This window comes from Colobus angolensis, unplaced genomic scaffold (assembly GCF_000951035.1).
Source record: "Colobus angolensis palliatus isolate OR3802 unplaced genomic scaffold, Cang.pa_1.0 Scaffold127, whole genome shotgun sequence".
Lineage (NCBI taxonomy): Eukaryota > Metazoa > Chordata > Mammalia > Primates > Cercopithecidae > Colobus > Colobus angolensis.
Window position 1 is genome coordinate 6,548,056 of NW_012113919.1, and position 13,248 is coordinate 6,561,303.

A 13,248-nucleotide genomic window follows, 5' to 3' on the forward strand; every position below is an offset into this window, starting at 1 on the left:
GCTTTCTGGTTCCCTGCCTAGTGCTTGCCCGAAATGGCAGACACCCGTGGAGGGAGGGCATGCTGGTTCTCAATTAGTAATTTCCGTTTGCTTGACAAAGTAGGATACTTGTATTCAACAGACTCATCTTAGAAATAAATTAGAAAGTGTGAATGAATTACTCTCATACATTTAAAATATAGAAATTAACTTTCCAATTTTGAAATGGACCCAATAAATCTTGTCCTAAAAATGATTTCTGAGCATAAACGTAATTCCAGAGACAGCACAATAAACATATGTAGGTAGGGAACTGAATATAAATTTGTTGAATGAATTAATTACTGATGTTGCCATATAATCAATTTTTGTTTTAGGGAAAAATAAATATGTTTATGTGCATGTGTGCTCTAGAAAAAAATTAATGTACGTATGTGCATGCATGCACACACATACCCCATCTATATTTCTTCAGAGAAATTACTGTGGAAAAGAACTGATCGATCATCAATATAGTTACATTGTATCATCAGTAAAATTTCAAAAAAATTTAGATTCATTTTAATGTGAAGCATTAAATGCTTCACTTTCCTGTTTAAGTCTTGAAAGTAGATAGAATTAATATGAAAAACACTAACTCTCGTAAACATGAAATACACCTTGTAACAAATATTGTCTCTGTACCAATCGAAAAATAAAATACAGTAATAAATAATTTTGGATATTTGACCAGAACTGTAATGGCAAGTTTAAAGCAGACATATTTTCAGATTCTAAGCATGTGCCTAAGAATACAAATCAAACAATCTCAAAGAGATCAAACTAAAAATAAAATGTTTGAGAACAAATTTCCAGAGATAATATTCACAATGAATTCCATATGAAAGTAAAATTAATATAACAAAGGAATGTTTTTCTCCTTTGTTCTCTCTCTTTCAGAAGAGAACATTGATATGGTAACTTTTTATGATAAACTGATTATTTCTTCTATCATTAGGAAATTTTTTAAAAACAATTTTTACTAGAGTATTAAATGCATATATGTATGCCTATATGTGTGCATATATACATAAATAAAATAAGCCTTCCATTCCATTCTCATCTATAATTCTCACAGATAACAACTTTATTACTCTTTTTAGTTCACGTAGGATTAAGCTACAATTTTCTAACTAATATCCTCTTGTTATTTGTTGAGATATTTTTATACATTACTCATTGACTTGCTTTTATGATGAATGAAAATGGACATCAGTTACACATCATTCTATTCTCCCCAAATATAATTTCACTCCCCATCCTCCCTTCCCACCCCCCCACCCCCGTTTTCTGTATTAGTTATCTTTGCATATTTAAATGCCATGCTGTGAAAGGTTTCCTTTCTGTGTGCCTCTATTTTGTTTTAATATTCACCATTGTCAACCTCCCTCTTTGGCTTTCTGTCCCAAGAGCAATCTCACAACAGCACTAAATGTATCAAAAATTTTTTATTGTTTAAGACACAAACTGATTTTTTAGTGTAATTTTCAAAAATGCTGTGCTGTTCACTGTAAAATTTAGGTCTCGTGTGCTAAAATTTATAACAGAGCATAGCATTGCTCCCAAAGGTCAACGAGAAAAAATTCAGTCATTTTATTTCCTAAGTAATTATTTCCAACTGATGAATATTATAGATCTTCTTTAGCAAGGTGATATTTTCTGAGATATCACAGGCTTGTGTTTTGATGTGTTGTGTGTGCAGCTGCTGAAAATTTGTTAGTGAGCAGCTCTATAGCATTTGCTTCAACTTGGCAGACCTGAAGATGCAATCTTAGAGCCCTCAGTATTCTGGTTCCGGCGTCGGGGGAGCTATTTTTTTATTTTATTTTATTTTATTTTATTTTATTTTATTTTATTTTATTTTATTTATTTTTTACTTTCTTGCTTTGGATTCGAGCTTTCTGGATCTCATGCATTCCTAAAACTTGATTTTTAGTCGCTTATGTTCCTAGAATGCATTCTTTACTAAGTTCCTTAAAAAGGTCCAAAGGGACTATGCTGAATCTAAAACCATCTTCACTGAGTTATCACATTTAATTAATATGGTGGCTAAAGTGAGCATTCAAGGTTCAAAATCATGTTATCATAAAATGTTGATAATATTGTTCAATAATTTGTGGGATCAGGGGTTGCTGTTGAAAGGTCACTGACATTTTAATCTTTTTTTTTTTTAACGCTCACAATTACATATTAGTTTTTGTTTGTTTTTGAGACAGAGTCTTGCTCTGTTGCCCAGTCTGGAGTGCAGTGACACAATCTCTGCTCACTGCAATGCCTGCCTCCTGGGTTCAAGCGATTCTCCTGTCTCAGCCCCCCAGTAGCTGGGACTACAGGCACCCGCCACCACGTCTGGCTAATTTTTGTATTTTTAGTAGAGACGGGGTTTCACCATATTGGCCAGGCTGGTCTGGAACTCCTGACCTTGTGATCTGCCCACCTCAGCCTCCCAAAGTGCTGGGATTACAAGCATGAGCCTCCATGCCCAGCCTACATATTGTTTTTAAATGCTTGTACTTACTTCCTTTGATCCTTCAGCTCACTTATTTTCTTGTTGGATGATGTTAATCTTTTTAACCCATCCATTATTTTCTTAACTTGAATGATTATGTTTTTAATATTCAGTTATGTTTAGTTTTAATATCAAATATGCTGAGTCATTTTTAGAGTTATAGTCTAGTCATATTTTTATGTCAACTTTTACTTTTTTTTGTTTTTTTCAAATGGAGTTTCACTCTTGTTGCCTAGGCTGGAGTGCAATGGCACTATCTTGGCTCTCCGCAACCTCCACCTCCCATGTTCAAGCGATTCTCCTGCCTCAGCCTCCAGAGTAGCCGAGATTACAGGCATGCGTCACCACGCCCAGCTAATTTTGTAATGAGGTTTCTCCATGTTGGTCAGGCTGGTCTCGAACTCCCGACCTCAGGTGATCCACCCACCTCGGCCTCCCAAAGTGCTGGGATTACAGGCATGAGCCACCGTACCTGGCCAAGTTTTACTTATTTAAACATATTTAACGTGAGTTTGTGTGTGGATTGTTCTACATCTGATGACTCCAACATTAGCCATTTTGTTGATGGGATTCTGCTAGAGGTTGTTTTGTTTTGGAGGTGTTTTGTATGTTTGGGTTGTTGCTTTTCTGTGTTTTGATTTTCTGTTTAAATCTTAAATAGCAGAGCTGTGTTTGCCTCTGTTGAGTGCCAGGAATACTACCCATACTTTAAATTATCAACTTGAAAATTATTTGTGGCTGGGCGCAGTGGCTCATGCCTGTAATCCCAGCACTTTGGGAGGCGGAGGCCGGTGGATCACCTGAGGTCAGGAGTTCGAGACCAGCCTAGCCAATACGGTGAAACCCCATTTATACTAAAAATACAAAAAAAAAAAAAAAAAAATTTGCCGGGCATGGTGGCACACGCCTGTAATCCCAGCTATTTGGGAGACTGAGACGGGAGAATCGCTTGAACATGGGAGGCAGTGGTTGCAGTGAGCTGAGATTGTGGCCACTGCACTCCAGCCTGGGTAACAGCAAGACTCCATCTCAAAAAAAAAAAAAAAAGTTATTTGTGTTGTATTATGTGTTTGTTAGTTTGTTTTAAATTTTCTAGTAGTATTTAATAAATACAAAAGGATGTAAGTAGCACCACCTGAAAAATTACATTACAAAGATTTTTAAGAATACTTCACATGGACATATATCATCCTCTCCTTTTAGATAGTCCAGAGTTAGTTACCATGTGATACTATCTGATCATTGAGACTATCTGATAGATATAGAAAGGGACAGAGTTGGGGAGGCATATATGTGTATAACTGTGTGTATATATTCATAGTAGTATGTATGTATTCCTAGAAAATATACTGAGTTCTTCTTGTTTTAGGCTTACAAAGTTAGTATCACACTATACCTAATTTTCTGAAACTTGGTTTTTTCACTCAATAATATGTACCTAAGATTCACCCATATTTTTCCATATAAGTATAGCTCACATTTTTCACTTTTGTATTATGTTGAGATATGCGATTATACAATGATTTATTCATCTGTTCTCATGCTGTTTGACACTTTGGTTTACTTCCTTTTTTTTTCATTTTACAAACAATAATTCTATATGTCCTATGTCTACATATGTGTTGAATTACTGACCTCCAGTACCGCAGAATTTGAGCTTATTTGGGAATAGAGAAAATCAGTTTAAAATGAGGTTACTAGAGTTAAAGCCCTAATCCAATATGAATGGTATATTTACGAAAAGCGGCAATTAAGACACAGAGACCGGGAAGGCCAGGTGAATACACAGGGAGAAGATGGCTATGCAATGGTAGTGATACAGCTACAAGCTGAGGGGCACCAAGAATTTCTAGTTAATTCCAGTAGCAGAAGCAGCAAGGTAAGATTCTCTAAGAGTATGTCCTTATCAGACTTGTATCTTCCAGAACTGCCAGACAGTATGTTTCTATAGTTATTGGCTGCCTAGTTTTTGTTACTTTGTTACAGCAGCTGTAGGAAACTACATTTCCGAAAGTCATTGTACCAAGTATAACATCCATCAGTTCTACATAATAGTTTTTATTCTACCACATACTTTTAACACTTGGGATTGTCAGACTTAACTTTTATTAATTTCATAAATATAAGGTTGGCTTTAATTTGCACTTACCTGGTTTAATTTTAGGACAGTTGTCTCTGTTTATTGATCTTTCATGTTTCCTCCTCTGTCAATTGTTTTCTATCAACATCCTTGACTAATTTCTCTACTAGGTTATTCTGCCTTTTCTTATGGATCTTTAAACATACTATATTTGTAAATATGTGTGCTGAAACTATCTTCTCTTTATTTGTAAAATGTTTCACTTTCTCTACATTGCCTTCATTTTATAGAAGGTTTTAGTTTAAGTATAGACTGATTTATCAACCTTTTTAAATTTTGTTTTGTTGTTTTAGAAATTCCTTTCTAACTGAAGATCATTAAAATATTGATCTATGTTGTTTTATAAACTAAACTTTTGCTAAAAATTATTTTATAAATTTAGGATTGCTGGGGAAAATCAAAAAGATGCAGACTGAGAATTTTTAACTTAAATTTTGCATGTGAGCTGGGCACGGTAGCTCATGCCTGCAATACCAGCATTTTGGGAAGCTGAGGCAGGTGGAGCACCTGAGGCTAGGAGTTTGAGACCAGCCTGGGTAACATGGAGAAAAGCTATCTACACTAAAAATACAAAAATTAGCCAGGCATAGTGGTGCACGACTATAATCCCAGCTACTTAGGAGACTGACACATGAGAATCACTTGAACTCGGGAAGTGGATGTTACAGAGAGCCAAGGTTGCACCACTGCAGTCCAGCCCGGGTGACCAAACAAGACTCTGTCTCAAAAAAAAAAAAAAAAAAAGAGCAGATATGATAAAATCAAAATTAGTCCCTGGCAAGATAAACTTAGAAATTACCACCTCAGTGTAATCTTTCTCCCATATAGGTCAAAGCTGCCTTTGGCAATAAAATAACTTTATTAATATACAGATATGACTTAATATTTCTCAGTTCAAGCATTATGTTGAGACATGAAGAGAACAGGGAAAAAAAAAAAAAACCATGATATTCATTGAAAGGGGAGATCTTGTGATCTTTAAGGTGGGAAAAACTGCAACATTGTGACAGGGCTGAATTTGCCCTCAGTGGAAAATTTCAAAAGTTAATTTTTGATAAAGAGGGTGAATAAATGAAAATATTAAAGATCTATTAGCTTGGTAAAACTGTCCATTATATATCCACAGATGTATATATACACTCATATATTTATGTATATGCATGTATATATAAATATATTTATGTGTGTGTATATATATGAATATGTGTATACATGTGTATATATCTGTGTGTGTGTATGTATCTCTCTGTCCAATATGCATTTGATGTGTTGTTCTATATTTTAGCGTAACTAATGCCATCATTTTCATTCCTTTTTGGCTTTATGAGCTAAATGTTTACAACTATACTCTCACTGAGCTATATAATAAACGTTTCAGAGATATTAATGTCCCTCACTTTTGCAAAAGACACTTGAGAGAAAAACGTATGTGAAGAAGCCAGGAAGGGTCCTGTCAGTTAGGACAAGCTTAGAGGTTTTCTTGTCTGTACACAGAATCTCCCTCAGGTAATTTTAGACTGCTTTATGATCCTTCATCCCATTCCATCGTGGATACCACAGTGTCACCCTCTCCCCTAGCAGTTAACGCTATCTGTGTCTGTAGAAATAGATATTACCAGGGTTATCTGGGCCTACACTGTGAAATCTAAAATGTTGTCAAGGGTGGCTTACATCTGGATCCTCCTTAAACCTAGTGCAAAGCTCGTTAAGTTTAGTTTGTTGTGGAGTCTATCAGCGGCTTCAGTAAATAACCTTGTAGATAACCTAGACTTTGGTCTATCTCCTCCTTGCTTCAAGAGGCCATAAAAATAAAAATAAATGTTGTGACAAGGGCAAATATCCCCAGGCCGTAAAAGCTTTTAGTCTTGTGCTTACTTCTCTAGGTTCTCATTTCTCTTCAATTTGGGCTTCTGTTTTTTTACCACCTTCATGGGACTATCTTTATCTTTACATATAATCCACAACTATTAGTTGTTTGTCACTAAGGTATTGAACTGAATTATTTAGCTTGCATTGTCAAAAACCAAATATGATTTAATGTATTTTAATCACCTGAATTATTATCTTATTGATTATCAAATTTTCTAAATGTTGGCCAGTGGAGGCAAGTTGACTGGTTTCTTTGTATGTTTCTGTGATCCCATTAATCTTTGATATCTCACTTAATTTTCGTCTCAAGAAGAAATCCTATTCCCACTTTCTCTTCAATTCCTCAGACTTAGAAGACAGCAAATCTCTGAGAAAATTTAGTTTATATCCATGTGAAAACAGTGGTATTGCTGACCAGTGTTTGGGCACTAGAGTTGTGTTTCATGCCAAGAAATGAAATTATAGGTCTTTTTCAGCAATAATGATTAAACAAAAATGTGTGACTACTTTACAAATACACATTTGCAAAAAGATACATAATCAGTTCTAATGTTATAGTGTTGCTACTTAAATACTTTCATTTTATTCTTGTGGAGAATTTTTCTCTTTTGCTGAAAAGTCTTAAATACTAATATTATAAATCATAGATTTCAAAATTACTTTTCAAGGATGCAGGTATGTTGATTTCTAAAATGAAGGTCAATTAACATGTAAACAATAACTTGCTGTTATTTAGTTTTTTATATTCAATACACAGATTTATTTCAAATACAAATAATTACTTTCGTGTACATATTTTGACATATTTACACATTATGAAGAGTTATTTTTTCATTCTTAATACTGCACTATATTAAACAATTATGGTTCTTTCTCAAGCAGAAGCAACCAGACTTATGTATATATGTATATATGGAAACTTGTTTGATTTGAGGGCTTAGGCACAAAAAATATAAGATGAACTTGGAACATTTTGTGATGCCAGAAATTAAGGAAGCAGGCTGAAAGAATGATGGAGACATGTTAAAAGTACCAGAGCCAACCTAAAAAAATCATCCAATAACTGAATCTGGAAGAATTTCCAGAAAACAATAAATAACCATATTATTAGATTCTAATAAATAAAATAAAATAAATGTTTTTGAATCTATACTGATCTAAATAAATAAAAGCGTAAGTAAAAATAAATGAGAGAGAAGGGGTAGCTTTTCCTCACAGAAGAATTTCAAATAATAAATGTGAAACTGAATGAAAATAATTGAAAATCATTGTTAGTAAACTGCAGTGTTAATTGTTGCCAGCAAGATCACTGATTCATGCTACATTTAGTGGGCATATTTTTTTAGGAGGAATGGGATATTTGCATACACTCAAAATGTCTTCACCAAGATATATATTAACTGTGAAGGAAAAAATTAGTAACTTAACAAAGGAGAAAACTGGCAGAAACACCTTAATTGACTTAAGATCATCAATCCTAAGACATACTGATATTGAAAATCCCTGCTATGATATAATGCACTAAGAACAGACTGCTTCTATGATAGTCTTGCAAAAATGCATAACTTTAATCTAATGACAAGAACATATCAGATAGGCCCTCATTGAAAGAGATTCTGCACAGTAACTTGACAAGTATTCTTTGAAAGTGTCAGGGTCATTGTATTAGTCTGTTTCCATGCTGCTAATAAAGACATACCTGAGACAGGGTAATTTATAAAGGAAAGAGGTTTAATTGACTCAGAGTTACACATGGCTGGGAAGGCCTCACAGTCATGGCAGAAGAGCAAGGGACATCTTACATGACTGCAGGCAAAAGAGATTGTTCAGGGGAACTCCCTTTTATAAAACCATCAGATCTCATGAGACTTATTCTAATTGCACGAGAACAGCACTGGAAAGACCTGCCCCCATGATCCAATGACCTCCCACCACGTCCCGCCCATAACACGTGGGAATTGCAGGAGCTACAATTCAAGATGAGATTTGAGCGGGGACACAGCTAAACCCTATCAGTCATGAAAGACAAAGATTAAAGAATTCTCACAGATTGGAGAAGAGGGAGGAGACATGACAATCAAATGCAAAATGAGATCTCCAGAAAAGAAGAGTGACTGTAATGGGAAAGATGAGATTTGAACGAAGTCAGGAATTTAGTTAGTAGTAAAATGATTAGAATAGTGTCTGTAATAGGCTAAACTTGATATAAGTGATCGTAAACCAAAAAAATTTTAAATGAACTTACTAAGTATTATACATTTCCATGTGATACAGTGTGATACAGCCTGAATCTTGACCACACTATATGCCCACTTCACTCTTCTTCTCCTGTCTGGTTTTATGTCAGGGTAATACTGTTCTCATGAGTTACGATAGGAGCCCCACTTTTCTTTCCTAAAGAAGACTTTCCGTAAGACTGGAATTTTCTTTTCCATGAATGTTCCTTAAAAACTGTTTGAGTGAACTTTTTGGATTTGGAAGGGTAGAATATTTTAAATCATACTTGATTTTCTTTTTTGTAGATTTTGGTATATTTTTTATTTTTAGGAATTTTCCACTAAGGCTAAGTACTCAATTTTATTAGCACATAAGTGTTGGTAATATTTTCGAACATTCACAATCTTGGTATTATCTGTTATTTTTAATTTTATTCTTTTAAAATATTCAGGAATATAAGGATTTGAGTTTATCTTTTCTGTGTCAACCTTTAACTTAATTGTGGCGTGGACAGAGTATTTAGTAGATAGTGGTTTATCAAAATGTGTTTAAACTTGCCTAATAACTTAGTATTTGGTTAGATTGGATTAAATGTTTTATGTCGGCTCTAAAAGAATCTGTGCTCTCTAAATGGTGTGTTCAAGTTGTATATATTTATCTCAATTTCATTATCCATATGTTTGTATTTGTTTTCTTAAATATTCCTCATATTTAAAATTTTTAATTGAAAGCTTATTAATTGAAAAAAATACATTGCGGCTGCATTTCCTGTATGCTCTAGCTTTGAGAATAGATACTAGTAACAATGAAGATTTTAGCAGAAATCAAATTTTATAAGACTTTATACACCAAATGAAATTAAACACTTAACATCAACCATAAGTGCTTTCACTGAGGCAGTGAAATCATTTTTGTATTTTAGAAAGGTCACCTTTGCTAAGGAGTAATAAATTCATTTATTGAGGTGCCACTTGTGTAAAATTTAGTTTTTAAAGAAAGTTCTTGCAATCAACAGATTAGATTTTATGATGTTCTGTGGTAGAATCATAGTGAACTATATGAAAAGAGTATGTGGTTATGACGTAGAGTTGTGTGGAAAATCTTTCATAGGGAAGGAAAAAATGTTGCGATAGGAAAGGTTTGTTGGACAAAGCTAAAAGAGACCAAGATAATTGGATGTATTAATTTGAGAGAAACTGACAGGACAGAGGATCTGAATAAATTATGAAGGGTCAGCCTATGGATATTTTCTTTTAAGTAAAATGGGAACAATCAAAGAGTTTTGAAACTGAGTAAAGCTTAATAATAAGAATGTTTTTAAGGAGCAACAGGGCAGCAATGTGGACTAAGAGTGTGTACGAATTGATTTGATTTGGTCAAGCATAGGAGCTAGTAGACTAGGTAGGAAGCTTCTATGCAATATACAATATACAAACAATTTATTTTATTGTATAAGATAACGTACAAATAATGATATGATGGCTACTACACTCAAATGAACCCTTAGATGAAAATACTAAGTGCCTGTTTACTGTTACATTCTTATGTTTCATACAAATAAGTAAGTAGATAATAGAATGCCTGGTGATGACTGGTGATAGGAGAAGTGATTGCGAGCACTATTTTTGATAAGTCTATTTTCAGTTAAGCTATTAGCGAAAGCTCTTGAGGAGGTCTCCATAGAGCAGACAACTGACGGAAGAGAATAAGGGAGCCATCAGAATATCCAGGGGACAGGTGTTGCAAGAAGAATCCGCCAAGGCAAAGAGAACCAATAAGATGGTAGCAAAGTAATGAGTTGAGAATTGCTTTCAGTGGTGTGTTACCAGAGATCGAAAAATGAAGAAGGATACAGGCTAAGGCACCAACTGCAGTGTGATGGAAACTGAGTTTTAATGATGTCTCTTAGGAAGTGTCTTCCAATGTGTAGTGTATGTAAATGCCCATAGTCATTTGTTAGGGCTGCCACAACAAAGTCTCACAGAATAGGTGGCTTAAACCACACAAATGTATTTTCTCACAGTTCTAGGAACTAGAATCCTAAGAACAAGGTGTCTGCTGGCTTATTTTTTCTGAGACCTCTCTCCTTGGCTTGGCATAGCCCAACAAACAGTCAGCTTTGAACAGTATCATTTTCTCAGATTTGGTAAACTGCATTATGATAACATGAGGCTAAGGGGAAGGAATTTTACGTGAGAGAAATAGCATGAGAAATACAGAAATGGTGATATAAGGGCAGGGCACAGCGGTTCATGCCTGTAATCCCAGCACTTTGGGAGGTCGAGGTGAGCAGATCACCTGAGATCAGGAGTTCGAGACCAGCCTGACCAATATGGTAAAACCCTGTCTCTACTAAAAATACCAAAATTAACCTGCTGTGGTGTGGTACCAGGTGCCTGTAGTCCCAGCTACTCGGGAGGCTGAGGCACGAGAATCACTTGAACCTGGAAGGCAAGGGTGCAGTGAGCCAAGATCATGTCACAGAACTCCAGCACTCCATCCTGAGTGACAGAGTGAGACTCCATTTAAAAAAAAAAAAAAAGAAAGAAAGAAAAGAAAAAAAGAGACAAAGAAAGAAGAAATAGTGATATAGGAAATTAAGTTTTAACTAGAAAACTTTGAAAAGCCCAGTTTGGTCCATATCTTTCATGGAAGTGACTAAATGCAAAATGATATAGGAGAGATATATTCAGGCAAGACTGTGACAAGCTAAGAGGTCTGGACTTTATTATATATATATTAAGGATAATTACTTAAGGTTTATGAGCAAGAAGGTGCTATAATCAGAAGTGTACTTGAGGTCGATTAATCTGTCAGAAATACGTAGTTTATGACCAGGTGCTGAAACATAAATCTCATTAGCAGTAGAGGTTGTTCATGCTGGAAGTACATCTAAGTACACCAAAAGCATAGATAAATTTTTATTTTGCTCTGGAATGAAGGGGAGTTTGTCAGTATTTAGTGTTTTTACTCTGACACTGCGAAGGGCATCTTTATGTTTTTTCCATAGACTGTCCTTTGTTCCTGCTGTCACAAGTAGACATAGGATTCCTACCCATAATGGCTGATTTCATTGGATTTTGTAATGTTCTGCCATGCAGTTGAAATAAGTATGAGTAGTAAATAACTAAATATAGCATAGTCAAAACAACTGAATAGCAACATTCACTGCATATCCTGTGGTTTGTTGTGATTGTGTAAACACACATAAATACATTCCTGCACTCAAAACAGATCTATGCGATGAAAAAATACATACTGGGTTGGTACAGTGGCTTGCATCTGTAATCCCAGCTACCCCAGAGATTAAGGTGGGAGGATAGCTTGAGCTCAGACCAGCCTGGGCAACATAGCAAGACACCCATCTCAAAATAAATAAATAAATAAATAAAGAGACAACATGCTAATATTTTTTAACTTTTATTTTAGGTTCAGGGGTACATTTGTAGGTTTGTTACATAGGTAAACTTGTTCCATCGGGGTTTGTTGTACAGATATATATTTCATAGCCCAGGTAATAGGCCTACTACCCAGCAGTTATTGTTTTTCTGTTCCTCTCCCTCCTCCCACCCTCCAGCCTCAAGTAGGCCCCAGTGTCTGTTGTTCCTCTCTTTGTGTCTGTGAGTTCTCATCATTTAGCTCCCACTTATGAGTAATAACATGTGGTATTTGATTTTCTGTTCCTACATTTGTGTGTTATGGATAATGGCCTCCACCTCTATCCATGTTCCTGCAAAAGACATGAACTTGTCTCTCTTTGTGAACATACTCATTTTTAAACCAGAATTTCTCCTGCTGTTAGGACTTGTTTCCTACTATTCATAATATGCACAGACCAAAGCCTCCAAAGTTCCTAAACCTTAATGTTATCCATATTATATGTATTCATCATTTGTCAACATCTGATTTAGGGTTTAAGATCTATTATATTGCCTCGTACACGTTTTGCTTTTGGCTATTCTATTGAGAAATATCTCTCTCTCTCTCTCTCTCTCTCTCTTCTTTTCTTTATACTTTACAGACACTATTCATCTTCGAGTTCTTGAATCCTCCCCAGTTGGCACAGCCATTGGAAGTGTCAAAGCAACTGATGCTGACACTGGGAAAAATGCTGAAGTAGAATACCGAATTATTGATGGTGATGGTACTGATATGTTTGACATCGTGACTGAGAAGGACACACAGGAAGGCATCATAACTGTGAAACAGGTGCAAAGCATTCATATAAATAAGTATCTGTGTGTTTCAGGAGTAGGGATTGTATTATATCCTCTTCACTTATGAATTATCCATTGGAAAATACCACTCTAATGTTCCAAAAATGTGATTTATACTGTGTATATGTAAGAAAGACATAAAGCCAAAGAGCTCCTTGAAAATTTTGACCACGTGTTTTGATTGATTGAGACATGAAACCTGAACTTTTAGAAAATATAAAAGGCAAGTTAATATATGTGTAATCATATTTCTAAGCCACATTAATAAAAGCACATCA

General features: G+C 35.0%; 1 protein-coding gene across 1 annotated transcript in view; it reads left to right on the forward strand.

The window, feature by feature from the left end:
* The window catches only part of CDH10 (cadherin 10, type 2 (T2-cadherin)), a 167,802-nt gene that overhangs the window by 130,381 nt on the left and 24,173 nt on the right, over positions 1 to 13,248 (forward strand). The window contains exon 6 of the mRNA XM_011933445.1: positions 12,775 to 12,962. Coding sequence (XP_011788835.1) covers positions 12,775 to 12,962 — 188 coding nt within the window. The remainder of the gene's footprint in view (positions 1 to 12,774; positions 12,963 to 13,248) is intronic.